Source organism: Pan troglodytes, chromosome 1 (assembly GCF_028858775.2).
Source record: "Pan troglodytes isolate AG18354 chromosome 1, NHGRI_mPanTro3-v2.0_pri, whole genome shotgun sequence".
Lineage (NCBI taxonomy): Eukaryota > Metazoa > Chordata > Mammalia > Primates > Hominidae > Pan > Pan troglodytes.
In genome coordinates, this window is record NC_072398.2 from 23,717,131 (window position 1) to 23,737,508 (window position 20,378).

The window sequence follows — 20,378 nt, forward strand, 5'->3', positions numbered from 1 at the left end:
ATATCATATGTGTTAATTCTCTAGTCTTTGGCTGTAAAGCTTTTTCTTTAGTGTTAGTCTGGTGATGAGAACTCTATATTGTTTTTCTTCCTAAAGCATGCCCCAGCGGATAATGACGTTTCAGCTTTGGTTTCTTTGAAGTGGAGAGAGAACTTAGACATATGCAAAGCATTGTGAATACAGAATTCTGTTAGACTTGTATGATCTTTTTAGTGACCTACCTTGATAAAGACTTTTCAAAACATTTAACTTAATTTTTATAGTATTTCTGTATACTCACATATCAATTTATATAATATTTAGATTGCAGACTTACAAGTACAATTATAATGAATACATTTGGTCACAGACAGCTGATTCTTTTTTTTTGGGGGGGGGTTTTTTTTTGGGTTTTTTTTTGGGTTTTTTTTTTTTTTTTTTTGAGACAGAGTCTCACTCTGTCACGCAGGCTGGAGTGCAGTGACATGATCATGACTCACTGTGGCCTCGAACTCCTGGCTCAAGTGATCCTCCCACCTCAGCCTCCCAAGTACTTAAGACTACAGGCATGTGCCATTGTGCCCAGCTGATTTTTAAGTTTTTCATTTCTGTAGAGGTGGGGGTCTTGCTATGTTGCCCAGGCTGCACAGCTGATTCTCAACCTCTGGGAGCAGAACAGTGCAGAGTGATGAGTTGAGGAGCTCTGAGCATTTAGAGTGCTAGTGGTATGGTTTGTGGATGGGAAGGGGAGGAGTGGAGAGATTGTCCATTTGGGCATTGGAGGTCAGAAAAGGAAGCTTTCACTGTCGTATTTCAGGGCTCTTACTCCAAGTTTACAGATGTTTACTTTTTACACTTAGTATCTCTCACCACTTTTCAGGCCACTTCTCTCACAAATCTTTAATTGGGAGAGAGACAGTGCCAGTCCTTCCTGGGTTTAACATCTGATATTGGTAGAGATGATATGCACAATATATTGTGAGAGCACAGGAAATAAGTTCTTGTTTTGGGGGAGTGTAAAGCTTTCAAGAAGAGGTGAGTTTCTGAATTCTCAAGGACAGGTCAGAATTAGAAGGTATCTGGGAAGATGAAAATGGGGCAGATAGGTCAGGAAGAGGGGAAGGCGTGTTATTGCTGTAGTTTTAGACTATTTTGAACACCAGTGTGCTCCCAGCACTAGGATGGTAGAATAATGTCTGGCACATATTACATGCTTAATAAGTATTTTAAAGAAAAAATAAATGTTGAGGAAGACAGAGGCCCAATTATAGTGGACCCTGTACGTGATGCTGTGAAGCCAGAGTTTATCCTGAAATGAGTCTTTGAGGTATCTTAACCAGAAGAGTGGCATGATCAGATTTTATTTATAAAAATATCCCTCTGGAAGCATTGAGAGGGAAGAATAAGATTGCAGTGACAGATACAGGTAAGGAGATTTTTGAAATAAGCCAGTTGAGGAACTAGGGAGGGCCCAAATTAAAGCTTTTGAGCATTGAGCATTGTGAACAAAGGGTACTGATGCATTGTAGGAGTCTTTTGGAAATAGAATTGACAGGGCTTGGTGACTGTGTGTGTGGAGCAGTGAGGGTCACGGAGGATTCTGGAGTGAACCCTACATTTGTAGGATGCTGTGATTTCAGAGTGGTGGTGTTGGTGCTATGGACTAGGAACAAGCTCGTCTAGTGCTTAACACAGTATATAGCACATGCTATTTATTGTTCACTTTCCTGTTTGAGAAAATATGTTTATTATTCGTATCTGAATGCACAATCTTTATTTTTTTATTTTTTTAATATATTTTGGAGACAGAGTCTCACTTTGTCACCCAGGCTGGAGTGCAGTGGCGTACTGTTGGCTCACGGCAACCTCTGCCTCCCAGGTTCAAGCGAATCTCATGTCTCAGCCTCCCAAGTAGCTGGGACTACAGGCACGAGGCACCATGCCTGGCTAATTTTTGGTATTTTTAGTAGAGATGGGATTTTGCCATGTTGGCCAGGCTGGTCTCGAACTCCTGACCTCAGGTGATCCACTCACCTCAGCCTCTCAATGTGCTGGGATTACAGGTGTGAGCCACCACGCCTGGCCCACAATCTTATATAACTGAGCTGGTCTCGCCCACTTTTACTATATGCCAGGACCTGTGTTATAAATGTGAACAATATTTGTGGAATCGAGTTGAAACCTAACACAATTGTGTTTACTCTGAGCCTCTTTAATCTTTGAAATGTCATAATATTGTAGACATAGCCCAATAAATTGATATCAGAGAATAAGATGGAAATCCTGAATTTAAAATTCCAAAGTTTTTAGTGTTATTTCTTAGTATTTTATCTTCTGAATAAATGACATCTTAGTTCATAGAATGACTCAGTATCATAACAGACGTGATGCTAATTCTCTTTCTTTAGGATATATTCTCTTAAGAGGCTGATAGTATAGTAGAGGTTATTGTGCACATGTTGATAACTCACTACAGACTAGGCTCTGTGCTGCACATAGGGGATTCAAGAAGGGATGACATATTTTCCATTTTCAAAGATGATGAAGACATGTTTCTGCATAAGTGAGTTGGGCCATGACTTTCAGTGGTGGTACATTTTAATACTTTACAGCATATCACATACTAACTGGGAGTATCATTAAAATGCTAGGTGCATCCATAATTTTTTTCCTCCTTTTGATTGCCTCCTCCTTTGCATCCTGTCTATCTACAGATCCTTTCTTCTGTACTTGCAACATACATCCCCAGTGCTTTCCTCTCCCTCCTTTTTTTCTTGTCTGGTATTTGTGCTTCTGTTCTTGATTTTGCTGCCACTTTCTTGAATTCTTTCTCTACATAGTAGCTACAGTTATCTTTAAAATGTAGGCCGTGTTCTGCTTAAAGCCCTTCAGTGGCTTCCCAGTATACACTTGGAGTAAAACTCAAGTCTTTCCCATGGCTTAAATATTGCCTCCTCAGAGAGTCTTGTTTGTTGAGAGATTAATGAATACTCTGAGAACTCGGAGGAAGGAGCAATTAGTTCTGGCTTTGGGAACCACAGAGAGAATTAATAAGAGGAATAGTATTTGATCCAGGTCTTGATGAGTAGGATTTTGTTAGATTACAGTAAGTGCTGAAAAAGCATTTAAAGAGTGCCTACTATGTGCTACATATTGTCATATTCATGCTTTCTTTGACAAGTAATGATTAATAAGTGATATCTTTGAAAAGAAATTTATATTTGTTAACAACTTGGTTTTACTGCAATCTCAATAAATAGTATATACAAGACTAGCCTAGCAATCCTTAGTCTGCTTAAATACCAGGAAGCGCTTCATTCACTGGTACCTGTGAGAATAGAACTTGGCAAGCGTTCTCATCACATATACCTGCTCAGTCAACTTGACGATATTCAGAAATGAACTACCTGACAAAACTACAAAATTGTAATTTGGTGTCTTGGTTTTTAGACCTTTTTTCCCTTCTTTTAAACCAGCTGTCTCTAGCCTTTTAATGCCATATTTTATTTTAAAATACCAAAATTAACATCAGAAGATGAAGTATAATTAACTATATATACCAATTGCACTGGGTCATAAAAATGAAGTTTTTGTTTATAACTAATTTAGTGCCTGATCTTCACAAAAGTACAGCTTGGTAATTTACTAATTTAATCTTTTGCGTAGTTGCTTCACTGACTCAGAATCTTGAAGACTTTGACTGGGCATTCATTTTGAGGCTTGTCATGATGCAGATAGGATGGTAGTAAAATGATGCATTGCTCTAGTATTTGTTCACCAGTGTCCATGCAGCAATACTGTCTCTTGTGGCTGAGGCCAGCCATATTTTAAAGCAGGCCCTTGGCTAAGCATTTCACTGGACCAGGGAGAAACGGGGAGAAAACAAAATCTGCAGATAATAGAGGGAATTGTCTAGAAAGCTCAAGTTATTGCATTTAATGATTTGTCTTTGTTTTGAAATATTCCTATTTTTAGATTCCAGAAATATCATTTTAAATAAGTTATGTTTGTCCCCACCACTGCCCCATCGCATACCTGTCAAGTAGGGCAAAATATTGGCAGCCAGTTCTGTATTGATTTATCTAGTCTGCTTTTGATGTTCATGGCTCCATGAAGTCTAAAACTGCTTACCACCAATTTATTTTGTGCATCACACCTGTAATCGGAGTTAGTATGTGAGTAGCTTTTTTCCTTACTTCAACAGTCTCTTCTCGAGATTTCACCAGCTGGGTGTCCAATAATTCAGTTCACTCTGACACTGTGCAGAGTTAACGTAGACCCCATAGGTTAAGGGCTCAGTTCCATAAGTCTGCTCCTCCTTCAGATACCAGCTGCAAATGGAGTGCCCAGGCTACCCACATCTGCTTAGCCAACTGCAAATACTGAGGTTCCTGAAAGCACCCAACCCACATTTGATAATTTGCTAGAATGATTCCCAGAACTCAGGAAAGCGCTTCACTATTACCCATTTATTATAAAGGATATAATTTAGGAATAGCCAAATGGAAGAGAGGCATAGGGTAAGGTGTGAGGGTGCGGGGGTTGAGTCTTTTCCTGCCCTTTCCAAGTGCGACTCTCCCAGCACCTTCATATGTTGATCAACCTGGAAGCCCTCTGACCCTGTCATTCAGGGTTTTTATGGAAGTTTCATTACATAGGCATGATCGATGAAATCATTGGCCATTGTGATCGAACTCAATCTCTAGTCCGTCTCCCTTCCCCAGTTGTTGGCGGGGGGCAGTAATGAGGTGGGAAGTGTGGGCCTGAGTTCCAGCCTTCCAGTCATGCCATGATATTTCCGGCCACTTGGCCCCATCTGAAGCCATCTAGAAGCCCCTTCAGCCAAGAATCATCTCATTAGTATACCAAAGACACTTTGAGGAGCCCTGTACCCAGGACCTCAGGCCAAATACAGTTGACCCTTGAACAGTAGAGTTATAAAAGGTGAGTAGAGGGGTGGAGGAGGTTAGGGACTCTGGCCCCCAAGTGCAACTTTTCTTTTGTTTTTCTTTCTTTTTTTTCTTTTTTTTTTGAGACAGTCTCACTTTGTCGCCCAGGCTGGAGTGTAGTGGCATGATCTCGGCTCACTGCAGCCTCCGTCTCCTGGGTTCAAGCGATTCTTGTGCTTCAGCCACTCGAGTAGCTGGGACCACAGGTGCACGTCACCATGCCTGGCTAATTTTTGTATCTTTAGTAGAGATGCAGTTTCACTATGTTGGCCAGGCTGGTCTCCTGACCTCAAATGATCTGCCTGCCTTGGCCTCCCAAAGTGCTGAGTTTACAGGCACGAGCCACTGTGCCCGGCCCAAGTGCAACTTTTGAATCCCCCATAACTTAACTAATAATAGTTTACTGTTGAGTAGAAGCTTTATAGATATCCATAAACAGTTGATCAACACGTTTTGTTATGTTATGTGTATTTTATACCATATTCTTTTTGAGACGGAGTTTCGCTCTTCTTGCCTAGGCTGGAGTGTCATGGCGCGATCTCAGCTCACCGTAACCTCTGCCTCCCAGGTTCAAGCGATTCTCCTACCTCAGCCTCCCGAGTAGCTGGGATTACAGGTGCTCGCCACCAGACCTGGCTAATTTTTTTTTGCATTTTTAGTAGAGACAGGGTTTCTCCATGTTGGTCAGGCTGGTCTCCAACTCCTCACCTTAGGTGATCTGCCCGCCTCGGCCTCCCAAAGTGCTAGGATTACAGGTGTGAGCCACCACGCCTGGCCCATATTCTTAATCTAGAGAAAAGAAAATGTTATTTAAAAAAACATTAAAAAATCACAAGAAGGAGAAAATATATTTACTATTCATGAAATGGACGTGGATCATTATAGAGATCTTCATCCTTGTCTTCATGTTGAGCAGGCTGAGGAGGGGCAGGAAAGAGGAGGGCTTGGCCTTGCTGTCTTAGGAAGGGTAAGGTGGGAGAGGAGAAGGAGGTGGAAGGGGAGGCAGGCACAGTTTTTCCAGTGTTAACACTGGAAAAAATACTGAAAAACACTGGAAAAAAAAAATCCATGTATAAGTGGACCTGCGCAGTTCCCATGTTGTTCAATGGTCAGCTGTACATGGCAGGATGTCTCTAGTGAGAAGAGGTCCTCAGATGCTGTGGAAAGGAATAAGAGGACTGAGTTGCATTCGTTGCTAAACCCTAGCAGGCAATGCCATCCTTTCCTGGCTGGGCCTTGATGGGGGCTTCTCTGAGTGCCTAATGTCTTTTTTTTTTTTTTTGAGATGGAGCATTGCTCTGTCACCCAGGCTGGAGTCCATGGTGTGAGTATGATTCTCCTGCTTCAGCTTCCCAAGTAGCTGGGGTTACAGGTGCCTGCCACCACACCCAGCTAATTTTTGTATTTTTAGTAGAGATGGGGTTTCCCCATGTTGGCCAGGCTGGTCTCGAATTCCTAAACTCAGGTGATCCACCTGCCTTGGCCTCCCAAAGTGCTGGGAGCCACTGCGCCCCACCAGTGCCTGATATCTTCTAGGGCTACACAGTTATTTGGGTTTAGCCAATCCCTTCACAGTGTGCCACATACCCACATGGCTATTACTACCTCTCCAATAACACCTCAGCTCTTACCCATAGCTTATTTTTTCTTCTCTTTATTCTCAGCTTTGTTTAGAATTGGAAATGTTTAACATTTCATTTTGAAGATTTCTTTTCATCTTCAGAAAACCAATTAATTTTTTGCATTTTTGACTTTTCTTGGCTACTTGGATATGTTCATTTGGAGAAAAAAAGTAGAGGAAAACTTTGGGGCCATTAAAGCTAACTTTCCTTGTTTTAGATTTCTTATACTTAAAAGAAAAAAATTTTTTTGAGGCATGAAGTGACCTGTGTACAAAATGAGGTGTTGCTTTAGCTTATATGATCTTACTGACACTTCTTAAAGAGACATGATTTTATTTTATTTATTTATTATTTAAGTTCTAGGGTACATGTGCACAATGTGCAGGTTTGTTACATAGGTATACGTGTGCCATGTTGGTTTGCTGCACCCATCAACTCGTCATTTACATTAGGTATTTCTCCTAACGCTGTCCCTCCCCCAGCTCCCCACACCCCAAGACATTATCTCTTGAATCTTGGGAATCTTAGAAACAATGTAGCTGCAAAAATATTATTTGAAAACTGGAAACTACTATCCTGTATTATTCTAGATTTGTTTATTGAATTATTTACATTTAGCAGTAAATTTGTTGCTTGAATTGTAAGCTGTAAGAGGCACTTTGCCTTGGCTTGTTTCATGTAATCTTTCCATAGGGTTATGTAAATGTCATCACATACAAAATATTTCTGTTGTGAATGATGGAGAGATTTTTCAACTGCTACTGACACATGCCCTTTAATCTATCTTTTAAAAATAATTCAAGTTTTAGTCATTGGCTTGTTTTCGTTCCCAGAAGTATTTTACCAAAAATGTCAGTGCAGCATAAAAATGTAGACATTACCATTGGGTTTGCTGCACAAATATTGTTACAAGTTAGTTTTTGTAAACATTTTTCTAATGGAAAATTACAAATAATTATAACCCTGTTGTTCTGAAGCAATTTTATTACTCAGCGCTGTGACCTCTTTAGGCCTTCAGTGATCTTCTGTCATCAAGGACAAGAATAAAACACATGCCATCTCCTGCAAAGTTGCATTTAATTATCCCTCTTGGATGGGTTAAGAGGTGGGGCAGATGCACGAGCAAGAGGGGAGAGTGTGAGGGTGACTTTCTGTTTGAGAATTTTTAGGAAAGAACCGACATGATTTATTGTTTAAAATTTTTGAGATAAAATTGATAGAATAAGCAGTGCTTTTGTGAAGGATGTGGTTGCATGAGCTACTTCAGAGGATTTCCATTAATGACTGTTAAGTCTCAGGAGTATCAGAAGGCTTGTCTATTGAGGTTGAGTTATTTTAATTGGGTTAATAGCATAGAGTTGATGTGCCTATTCTAATATCCTAGAATATTTGAAAGATGAACCCATTGCTTAAGATGAAATTGAGATTATCTTTATATTTTATTTTAAATATAGAGATGGGGTCTCGATATATTGCCCAGGCTGGTCTTGAACTCCTGGCCTCAGGTTATTCTCCCACCTTGGCTTCCCAAAGTGCTGGGATTACAGGCATTGAGCCATTGTGCCTGGCGTCTCTATTTTATTTATTTGTGTATCTCAGTCTCACTTGGTAACAAATAATTGAGATAGATGAAGCTAATGTTTAAAGATTCTATGACAGAATTGGCCTTTTCCCCTTTAATATTTATCTTTGGAGGCTAGAATTTAAAATCTAGTGGGGTCTTTAGAAATTACCTCATTTTACATTTTCATTTTTAAATGAAGAAATTTGAAGCATAGGATGTTATCTTGCCCAAGGCGAATGAGGAATTTAGTTACACTGCCATCCATTGGTTGTTAGCGGCCACTCCATGTCTCAAGGGGCAGATGGTTGATTATCAGACTTAGTTACAGACTTTAGGGCAAGCCTGAGGATAAAAATAATTTTCTCAGTAAAGAAGGTGTTATCACAGACAGGTCATCAGTATACTAAACATGTATGCAATTAAGCAAATAATGATTAATTTATACTTGTATTAGGTTGGTGCAAAAGTAATTGCAGTTTTTGCCATTAAAATAGCAAAAAGTGCAATTACTTTTGAACCAACATAATAGTTGTATTCAGTTTAGTGAATGAATTAGATACTCAAATTTAGAAGAAACCATTTCTTGTGTTGCTTATCTAAGTGTTCTTCGTGGATCCTGCTCTCCTTTTGGTCTTTTAATTATACTTTATTTTTTTTGGTTTGTCTTCACCATTAGACTGTACACATAAAGACAGGAAGCCTCTGTCTTGTCCATTGTTGTTTCCAGCACCCAATAACAGCACTGATTGTTGACTGACTCCTAGGTTTGTGTGGCTATGTGGAACACTTAGCATATTTTAAATATTGTAAGTTTGAATATTTTATTTTATTTTTTACAGTGAACAGAGTATCTGTCAGGCAAGAGCTGCTGTGATGGTTTATGATGATGCCAATAAGAAGTGGGTGCCAGCTGGTGGCTCAACTGGATTCAGCAGAGTTCATATCTATCACCATACAGGCAACAACACATTCAGAGTGGTGGGCAGGAAGATCCAGGACCATCAGGTAAGGCTTTACTACAATTCTTGTTAAAAATGATTTAGTATTACAAAAGGACTTGGCATATTCCGTAAAATAAAGTAGTTTTAAAACTGTAATCAAAATAGTCTCTCTCTGGGAAAAACTGAATATAAAATTGTCTCTCCACCCTTTCTACCTTTTATGAAGCCTGAACTTAAACGAAGATTTAGAACAAGTTGTACAAAAATAGAAATACAAGTTCTTTTATGATGAATTTTCATTAGATTTTCTGGCCTTCAATTAGTTTTTGAAATCTAAAGCAAATTAAGGACAAACAAACAAAACTCTACTTAAGTGGCAGATTGTATGTTTATGGAATTCATTTCCTGCCAAAGTTTGGGATATGGGGTTAGAGGAGGGAGTTGAAAGTATAGATAGTTTCAGAAAATACTGTTAAATTCACATGTGATAGAAAAATAGTAGGTATTGAGGTTGCTGGAATAGTTTGGCTTTTGCAGTTCATGTCTGGGGCGACAGCTAAGCTTTTACTAATTCCTCGCTCCGGATTTCTTAGAAAGTAGCTGGATTATCTGATTACTTGATTTCTTGGGCCTTAACAGATCAACAGCAGTAGATAGAGGAAAAGGCAGATAAGCTCTTACTAGCATTAACTATATACTAATAGTAAGAACTTTTATAAAGAGTAGATTTACAAAATACTTTGGGAAAAAATATTTACCAAAGATGTTGGAATCAACTGACTTTAAAAATCATCCTGCTACACATGCAGAAAGAATGTAACAAATTTTCTTCTTCGTTGCCCAGCTGAGCTCTTATGAAGAAAGGTAGGTTCCTAGGTTTCCCCTACATTGTGTGGTAGTGTGGTGTAAACAGATGCTGCATTAGCCCTAGGTTTTAGGATGGTGATTATGGATTGGTAAGATTTGTCATGTATGCATATAGGGGCTGTGGGCCTACGAGAGGTTGGGCTGTGAAACTGGTATTTTGGCAAAACAAACAAACAAACAAAAACACACAAAAAACTAGCAATCTTAGAGGGGCTACACCCCGTAGAAAGAAGACAAGAGAAATCCTTCTATCAGCACAGGGAAGCAAAGGAGTTTGTTGCTTTCTTAGCTGGCTTAGAAGCTCCCCCGAGAAATGAGAAACTCCTTCACTTAAGCAACTTAAGCCAAGAAATTAGGAAACACTGGTTGTAGAGCACTGAAACTGTTGGGGCACGTGGTAGAAACAAATGTGGTGCCTGCGTGGAGATGAACTTTCACAGCTCTGAGTCAATCTGTGGAAAGAGCAATTCTCTGAATTTACCAGATTTATCCATTTATACAGACAGTTTCGGCCTGCCTCTCTTTCTGCCCTCTCTGGCTCCCTTCTGTCTGTCTCTCCCCTGTGCCCCGCCCTCTTCTTTTCCCTCCTTAGTCTTCCTGCCTTTTCCTCTAGGCTCCAGTTTCCTTGTTGTGTTGCACAGCCTTTTTCTGGTCTCCCAGGCTTTTTACCAAGAGCCCCCTTTGTCCCATTTGTAGTCCAGGTTCTGGGGAGCACTGTCTCATCTTTGTCTTTGTTCCAGCAGCGACTTAGTCCAGAGATAAATCAAATACACCCCAAGATGTTATTATGGGGGAAAAAAAAGAAAACTGGACAATTAAAATTTTGTAGAAATTGTTGAACCTTCTTAATACAACATTCCAAACTAATAGCTGTAAAGAAACTACGTTTTTGGTAAATTTAGTGAATTGGTTATTTGAAAGTACTGATGAACAATCCTACATTTAGAGAAACAAAAAAGAATATTTGAAGATAATCAGAAAGAAATTCTTTTTTTTTATTATTTGAGACAGAGTTTTGCTCTTGTCGCCCAGGGTGGAGTGCAATGGCGTGATCGCGGCTCACTGCAACCTCTGCTTCCCGGGTTCAAGTGATTCTCCTGCCTCAGCCTCCAGAGTAGCTGGGATTACAGGCATGTGCCACCATGCCTGGCTAATTTTGTATTTTTAGTAGAGATGGGGTTTCTCCATGTTGGTCAGGCTGGTTTCGAACTCCTGGCCTCAGGTGATCCACCTGCCTCAGCCTCCCAAAGTGTAAGGATTATAGGCGTGAGCCACCGCGCCAGGCTCGGAAAGAAATTTAAGCTAGGAAATTTGCATATGAAATACCAAAATTTTTATTTCTAGGAGAAGTAAACTATCCTATGACTCTTAGATTTTGGCAAATAGAATGTTTCTTAAAACATTTAAAAATTTAAAACTGTGCTTCTAAATTGTGACATTAAGAGGAAATTATTATGTATATTAAAAAATATTTAGAAAATAAGAAAACACTGAGACCTGAGTGATATTACATATAGAAACCTGTAGGACATCTAAGCTGTCCTTAGATGGACAAGTCTTAATTGCATGTAGTAGGAAAAAAAGGGAAACTAAAAAATAATGAGCTTAACCCAAAGAAAGCAGAAGAAAATATTAAAAAGATATTAATTAAATGAAAATAAATAGTATTTGTTAATACAAAAGCTGCTTCATTGAAAAGATAAACTAGCTGGCGTGGTGGCTCACACCTGTAATCCCAGCTTTTTGGGACGCCAAGGCAGGAAGATTGCTTGCCCAAGAGTTCAAGACCAGCCTGGTCAACATAATGAGACTCTGTCTCTACAAAACTATTTTTTAAAACCCAAACAGGCCAGGCGTGGTGGTGCTTGTCTGTAATCCCAGCACTTTGGGAGGCCAAGGTGGGTGGATCACCTGAGGTCAGGAGTTCGCAACCAGCCTGACTAACATGGTGAAACCCCGTCTCTACTAAAAAAAAAAAAAAAATAGTTGGGCATGGTGGCGCATGCCTGTAATTCGAGCTACTTGGGAGGCTGAGGCAGGAGAATCGCTTGTACCTGGGAGCGGAGGTTGCGGTGAGCCGAGATTGCGCCATTGCACTCCAGCCTGGGCAACAAGAGCGAAACGCCATCTCAAAAAAAAACCAAAAAACCCCAAACAACTAGCCAGGTGTGATGTGTGTGCCTGTAGTCCCAGCTACTCGAGAGGCTGAGGTGGAAGAATCACTTAAACCTGGAAGGTGGAGACTGTAGTGAGTGTGATTGTGCCACTGCACTCCAACCTGGGAGACAGAACAAGACCATGTCTCAAAAAAACAAACAAAAAAACCTTGCAGAATCAAACAAAAAAAAAGGAACAGTACAAATAACCAATTTTAGGAATGAAAAAAAGAATACCACTATAGTTACTGAAGGAAATAAAATATTATAAAAAACTTTATGCCAGTAAGTGGGCCATTTTGTAGAAAAACGTAACTTTCTAAAACTGAAGAATAGGAAAACGTGATAGACCTACAATCATGAAATAAATCAATGGTAAATAATCTGCCCCCCAAATTTTAAAAAGCTGCAGGAGAGTACAGAGCATTTATAAATGAAATCTAAAATGTCATGATATTTTCTGTTTTATGCAACCGTTGTAGAGAATGATATTTTATAAGGCTTGTATAATTTTGATATCCAAAACACAGAACACGTTTGGGAGAGGAGCCAGTCTTCAGTTATGAATATATACCTAGATATAATAGTCCTCAATAAGATATTAGCAGACCAAATGTAGTAATGAGTAAAAAACAAAACAAAAGCACTTCTTGATCAAATAGGGCTTATCATTGTTTGCCTTAGTAATATAAGGATGGTTAACATTAGATAACTTACTAATGTTATTTCCCAGGAGAAAACCTACAAAAGCAAGAGGTTCTGGAAAAAGCATTTGATAAAATTTGAATCAATACATAACAGTTCTCATCACATTAGGCATAAAATTAATCTTGTTAAGCTGATATGGGTGGATAATAGAAGCATACAGCAGGTATCTTACAGGATTGTACAGTGTCAAGAGCATTCCCGTTAAACTTGTGAATAAATTGAGCATTTCAGCTCTAATCACTTTCATTTAGTCATACAGAGGAGGTACTAGATAACCTAGCCATACAAAGTTTAAGAAATAGAAGCAGTAAGAATTGATAAGAAAGAAACAGCTGGTTACTCACCAATGATGTAATTGTCTGCATAAAAATCTCCCAGGAGTATCTGCAGATAAACTATTAGAACTAACAAGATTTTCAGTGAGGTTGCTGGTTACGTGATCAGTATATAAAAGCCACTCGCATTTTTGTATAAGCAATAAACGATTAGAAAATATAATTTTATTAATATAATGATACTTAAGGAAACACCATCCCTAAGAATAAATCTAATAAATAATTGGTTTTCTGTCTTTCATTCTTGCATTTCGGGTTTTTTTTTTTTTTTGACACAGAGTTTTGCTCTGTTGCCCAGGCTGGAATGCAGTGGTGTGACCATAGCTCACTGCAGCCTTGACCTCCTGGGCTCAAGTGATCCTTCTGCCTCAGTCTCCTGAGTAGCTGAGATTATAGGCATGAGCCACTGTGGCTGGCCATCATTCTTACATATCTTAATGGTTATCAGTCTGTTCTAAGTGGGCACATGTTGTTATAATTTACTAAATATCTAAACTTTCTATAGTAAGAGCTGTTAAAACCACCCACCATTTACTTACAAAATTGAATATGTACAATTATATAAATATGTTATATAAAAAAATACTTCATTTTCCAGCCTAACATTTATTAAGTGCTTATGGGTACTATGCTTGGGTGTGTTTTTTTTTTTTTTTTTTTTTTGAGACGCAGTCTTGCTCTGTCGCCCAGGCTGGAGTGCAGTGGCTCGATTTCAGCTCACTGCAAGCTCTGCCTTCCGGGTTCATGCCATTCTCCTGCCTCAGCCTCCTGAGCAGCTGGGACTACAGGCGCCTGTCACCACGCCCGGTTAATTTTTTGTATTTTTAGTAGAGATGGGGTTTCACCATGTTAGCCAGGATGGTCTCGATCTCCTGACCTCGTGATCTGCCCGCCTCAGCCTCCCAAAGTGCTGGGATTACAGGCGTGAGCCACTGCGCCCCGCCTGTGCTTGGGTTTTATATAGAATATCGTTCCTGACCTTGAATCAAAGATGCAGTAAAGAATGGGAATGTTGGCTGGGTGCAGTGGCTCACGCCTTTAATCCCAGTACTTTGGGAGGCCGAGGTGAGTGGATCACAAGCTCAGGAGTTTGAGAAGAGCCTGACTACCATGGTGAAACCCAGTCTCTACTAAAAATACAAAAATTAGCTAGACGTAGTGGCGCGCGCCTGTAATCCCAGCTACTCAGGAGGCTGAGGCAGGATGGAGATGTTAAGCACATAAGCAAAGAACCACAGTTAAATGTTTCAGTTGTGATAAGTGTAAAATAGAGCACAGTGAGGGCATAAAAGCATCATCAGTTTGTTGAGAAGATAGGAGAAAGGGTCATGTATGACCTCATAGACAGGATAAGATAGTGAGCCAGGTCACAAGGAACTGTGGGTGTTTACTGCACTGTTTACTCTGTTATGGTCAGGCTAAAAATGTATAGGCATGTGTGAGATGGAACGTCACCACCAGTCTAGACTCAAGCTCACTGGATCTGAAGCACAGAATTTAGGATTATGATGTAGTCCAAACCTGACAGCATGCTCAGTGGACATCCAATAAGTAGTTATTAAGTGAAAATACTAATTTTATTTTATTTTAAGACGGAATCTCACTCTGTCGCCAGGCTGGAGTGCAGTGGCGCCATCTCAACTCACTGCAACCTTCAACTCCCTGGTTCAAGTGATTCTCCTGCCTCAGCCTCCCAAGCAGCTGGGATTACAGGCACATGCCACCACACCTGGCTAATTTTTATATTTTTAGTAGAGACAGGGTTTCACCATGTTGGCCAGGTTGATTTCGATCTCCTGACCTCATGATCTGCTTGCCTTCGCCTCCCAAAGTGCTGGGATTACAGGCGTAAGCCACTGCGCCCAGCCTGAAAATATTTAATTTTAATACTTTTAAAGATTATTTGCAGTACTGTCTATCCTCAATGGTTAGATGAGTGAAGGAATTAATTCAGATTAAAAAAAATTTGTTTTTGTTTTTGAGACAGAGTCTCACTGTCGCCAGGCTGGCGTGCAGTGGTGCGATCTCTGCTCACTGCAGCCTGACTTCCCTGGTTCAAGCTATTCTCCTGCCTCAGCCTCCCGAGTAGCAGGGATTACAGGCACGCACCACCAAGCCCAGCTAATTTTTGTATTTTCAGTAGAGACAGGGTTTCACCACGTTGGCCAGGATGGTCTCAATCTCCTGACATCGTGATCTGCCCGCCTTGGCCTCCCAAAGTGCTGGGATTACAGGCATGAGCCACTGTGCCCAACCCCAGATTTCAAATTTTTATATTGGAAAAAGGAAACAGTAGTTTATGTAATTTTGATCCTAGTTATATTTTCCACAACTTTTTCTAGCATTCTGTTATGAACAATTGAAAAAGTAAATGTAACACATCTTTTCTCTTGTTTGCCATTTTAAGCTGTTTGCCAAGCAGGGATATTGATTTGCCTTAAAATGGGTCTTCTAATTTTCTGATAATGTTAAAATTTAATAGCTTTGGGTTTCTAGTGTCTTCTAAGGAATTGTGACACCCCCACCCCAATATTTATAAAAACCACATCAGGAGGGTGGGCACAGTGGCTTGTGCCTATAGTCCCAGCTATTTGGGAGGCTGAGGCAGGATAACTGCCTAGGGCCAGGAGTTCAAGACTGTCGTGTCCCATGATTGTGCCTGTGAATAGCCACTGCACTCCAGCCTTATGGTAAAATGTGCATAACATTTAATCTTTTTTTTTTTTTTTTTTTTTGAGACAGAGTCTCACTCTGTCACCCAGGCTGCAGTGCACTGGCATGATCTCGGCTCACTGCACCCTTAGCCTCCCGGGTTCAAGTGATTCTCCTGCCTCAGTCTCCCAAGTAGCTGGATTACAGGCATGTGCCACCACGCCTGGCTAATTTTTGTATTTTTAGTAGAGACAGGGTTTTGCCATGTTGGCCAGGCTGGTCTCGAATTCCTGACCTCAAGTGATCCACCTGCCTCAGCCTCCCAAAGTGCTGGAATTACCATGAGCTACCTCCAGCCTTGTGGGGCACAGGAAGCCCTTGTCTCAGGAAAAAAAAAAAAAAAGTTCAGATTTGCCTAGGTTCTAGTAAACAGAGTGCTACCCATCCCAAATTGAGGAAGTCCCAATGGGGATGTCCTGGTAGTGTGGGAAGGCTGGCTATGGTGCTGCTGAACAGCCACTTTGACTCGGTGTCTCCTTTGGCCAAGTTACAGAGCAGACTTTCTGGGCTAGTCCTGCTTCCCCACTTTGGCTGTTCTCAGGGATATTTCTCCCTTCTGGCACTCCCAATGCTTCCCATGGTTTGAGATGACAGATGGGTCTTTTGCCATGAACCCTGGATGGTGGAGAAGTTTGTTGTTTACCTTGATCTCACTTTTTCCAGTGTAGAAGGCATGAGTTGGGGGAGATTTTTTGCGTGCTTGGTGCCAACAGGCTGTGGGGAAGGGCCATTGTGGATATGGAGGTCTGATTCTCTTACTGTCTGCTGAGAGCTTTTTTATTTCTCTGTGTCTCCAGGAACTGTCTCCTACTCCTATTTGAGTTGTGGGATATTGCTGGTGCTGTATACTTGATTTTGTTTTGTTGGGGTGCAGGGAGAGTAGGGAACTATTAGGTTGGTGCAAAAGTAGTGGTGGTTTTTGCCATAGCTTGCTTCTGCGCTGCCATTTTGGAACCAGATATTTCACAGTTCCTCTTGTTCTGGTTACAAATTTATGAGTCACAGCAGGAGACTTTAACTTACTTCTGTTAGTAACTGATGGAACAGGCAGTCAGAAAAAAAGGTCTGTAAGAATGTATAGAAGGTTTGAACAATACAATTACCTCCCTAGCCTAATTGACATATATACCACATACCTTTGAAATGTACGTCACAATTTCAAAATTGTATATATGCTTGGCCCTAAAGAAAGTGTCAACAAATTTCAAAGGATTAAAATCATACAAAGTGTATGGTCACAGCAGAATTAATCTAGAAATAAGATAATAGAGAATCCCATAGGTGTAGGTGTTAAGAAATACCTTTCTGAATAGTCCATGAGTACGAGAAGAAATCACGATGAAATAAGAAAAATTGGTTGAGCTGAATAATGATGAACATGCCACATATTAACACCAATAGAATGCAACTAAACTTGTGATTAAAGTGAAATTTAGAGGCTAAAATGTTTATCTTGAAAAAGAAGTATTGTTGACTTTTCAGCCAGAACTCAGGATGCATCTCAAGAAATTAAATAATAGGCCATTAAAGCCATATAGAATATTAATAGAAAGAGGGTAACAATAAAGATAAGAGCAGAAACAGGCCAGGCGCAGTGGCTTACGCCTGTAATGCCAGCACTTTGGGAGGCCGAGGTGGGCAGATCACGAGGTCAGGAGATCAAGACCATCCTGGCTAACACGGTGAAACTCTGTCTCTACTAAAAATACAAAAAATTAGCCGGGTGTGTTGGCGGGCGCCTGTAGTCCCAGCTACTTGGGAGGCTGAGGCAGGAGAATGGCGTGAACCTGGGAGGCAGAGCTTGCAGTGAGCCGAGATCATGCCACTGCACTCCAGCCTGGGCGACAGAGCGAGACTCCATCTCAAAAAAAAAAAAAAAAAAAAAAAAAAAAAGGCAGAAATTAATGCAGTAGAAAGCAAACACACTAAGGAGGAGAGGTTTGTCTCTAAAGTCCTTGTGAGGGACAGCTCTTGAAAAAAAAAAAAAAAAAAGAATGGTTTAACCATTATGAAGAAAGAAGGGACATCACTGTGAATCTTACAGACATTTAAGTGATTAAGGAGATATTTTGAGCTACTTTATTTTAGTAATTTTGAAAATGTAGATGTAGAAATTCCTACGAAAACACTTTAAAGAAATTAAGACTATCATTAAAAGAAGTAAAAGGAAGAAAACTTTGTTTAGCTGGCTCTACTGGTGGTGTCCTTTTCAACCAAACCTTTAAAGAACACCAGTATTACGTACTTTTTTCCAGAGAATACAAAAAGAGGATGCCTATCTTTTTGTCAACTCCACAGTGCCAATTCATTTTAAGTCCAGCGTTACTTTGGTATCAAAACCTGGTATGAATACAATAGAGAGGAAATTACAGGTTAATCTCACTCATAAAAGTACATGTAAAAATTTCAGAGCAATATCAAACAAAAATCTAGAGATTTATAAAAATTGATATATGAGGACCAAGATTGTTTATCCTAGGAATGTAAGGTTGGTTTAATACTAGAAAATCATCAGTGTAACTTACTGCATAAAAACAGAAAAACCAGTCACCTCAAGAGATGTTGGGGAGGACTTGATAAAATGCAGTATTCAATCATGATGGAAACCCTTAGCTGTCAAGTAATAGGGTTTTTCCCCAGATAAAAGATATCAATAAAATTATTACATGAAAGGTCATTTATTTATTTATATATTTATTTATTTTTTGAGACAGAGTGTCACTCTGTTGCCCAGGCTGGAGTGCAGTGGCAGAGTCTCAGCTCACTGCAACCTCTGCTTCCTGGGTTCAAGTGATTCTTCTGCCTCAGCCTCCCAAGTAGCTGGGATTACAGGCACATGCCACCACGCCTGGCTAAGTTTTGTATTTTTAGTAGAGACGGGGTTTCACCATGTTGGCCAGGCTGGTCTTGAACTCCCGACGTCAAGTGATCCACCTGCCTTGGCCTCCCAAAGTGCTGGAATTACAGGCATGATCCACCTGCCTGGTGTGAAAGATCATACTTTTAACGGTTTAATTGAGAAAGCTTTCCTTCTAAAATCAGAAAATAAAGATACTTGTTATGAACACTTTTTTTCAGCATTGTATTGTTATTTCTAGCCAGTGTATGAAGATAAATACGTTGTGAACGGATTGGAAAGGAAGAAATAAAGCTGTCTATTGCCGATCACATGATTGTGTATTTAGAGGAAAAAACCTTAATGTAAATTATTAGGAATATTAGAAGATTCTAATACTTAGAACTCGATTAATAATAGAAAATAATAAATCTAATGAAAGATCCTCAAGACCCCTATAAAGATACTTAAGAGCCTCCTCAGATTGATATGTTAGCTTTCATGCAACCTCAAAGTCCCCCAAATTTCTTTGGTAGAAACTGATAATCAGAATGTAAAACTAGCTGCACACAAAGGACTGAGAAGAGCCAAAGCAATTTTGAAGAATGATACAGGAAGACACACTCTAATGGTCATCTAGATTTCGTATAAAGCTACAACAGTTAAGACATTGTAGAGTTGGCAAAAAGGCATATTGATCTGTAGGTGAAAATAGAGCCTTATAGACACTTGATTTATGTGCTGCAGGCAAACCTGCAGCACAGTGATAGTGCTGGATCATTTGGACAGCCATATTGAAACAAATAGCAAACTTGATCCCTACCTCACACCATAGGCACAGATCAATTCCAGTTGGATTGGGGATAGAAATATGAAAGGTAAAATAATAAAGCTTCTACAAGATAATATGGGACAATATTTTCATGACCTTGTGATTGAGAAACATTTGTTAAACAGGGCACTAAAGCAGTAACTATAAAGGAAAAGATTGCTAATTTGAACAGAATCAAAGTGAAGAACTTACATCCATCAAGACACCGTTAAGAGTGAAAAGGCGATTCATAGAATGGCATAAGATATATGCATCACAGATAACCAACAATGATATCATATCTAGAATATATAAAGGGCTTAGAAATCAAAGAAGAAAAAAGTTGACAACTCAGGAGAAAAATGGACAAGAGACTTAATTCAAGCAGATATTCACAAAAAGAGACATCTAGATACCTAATAAAAATCAGGGAAATGCAAACTAAAACTGCAGTGATAAAGCATTCATACCCACCAGAATTGCTAAAATAAAGACTGACAGTACCAGTCGTAATGTTGCATAGTATGTAGAAGTAGCACAAGCTCTTGTATACTCTTGTGGAAGTGTAAATTACTAGAACCAATTTGGAAAGCTACTTGGAATTTTCTACTAGAGCTGAACATACACATGTCCTGTGATATTTCCACTCCTGGGTATATGCCCAACAAAAATGAATGCTTGTTTGTACCAAAAGACATGCAGTAGAAAGTTCATAACATCGCAATTTTTAATAGCCCAAACTGCAAATAATCCAATTGTTCATTAATGGGAGAATGGTTAAATAAATATGATTTATACAAACGACTACCATAGAGCAGTGAAAATGAACAAACCACAGCTGCATGCAACAAGTGGATGGCTCTTACAATTTTGAGGATAAGAGAGCAGATACGTTTAA

At 39.7% G+C, this 20,378-nt stretch overlaps 1 protein-coding gene across 18 annotated transcripts in view; it reads left to right on the forward strand.

Moving 5' to 3' along the window:
• ENAH (ENAH actin regulator) overlaps positions 1-20,378 on the forward strand; it is a 154,714-nt gene that overhangs the window by 73,166 nt on the left and 61,170 nt on the right. For all 18 annotated transcript variants that reach the window (XM_063800653.1, XM_054668545.2, XM_054668688.2 and 15 more), the window contains 1 exon segment: positions 8,954-9,119. In XM_063800653.1, coding sequence (XP_063656723.1) covers positions 8,954-9,119 — 166 coding nt within the window.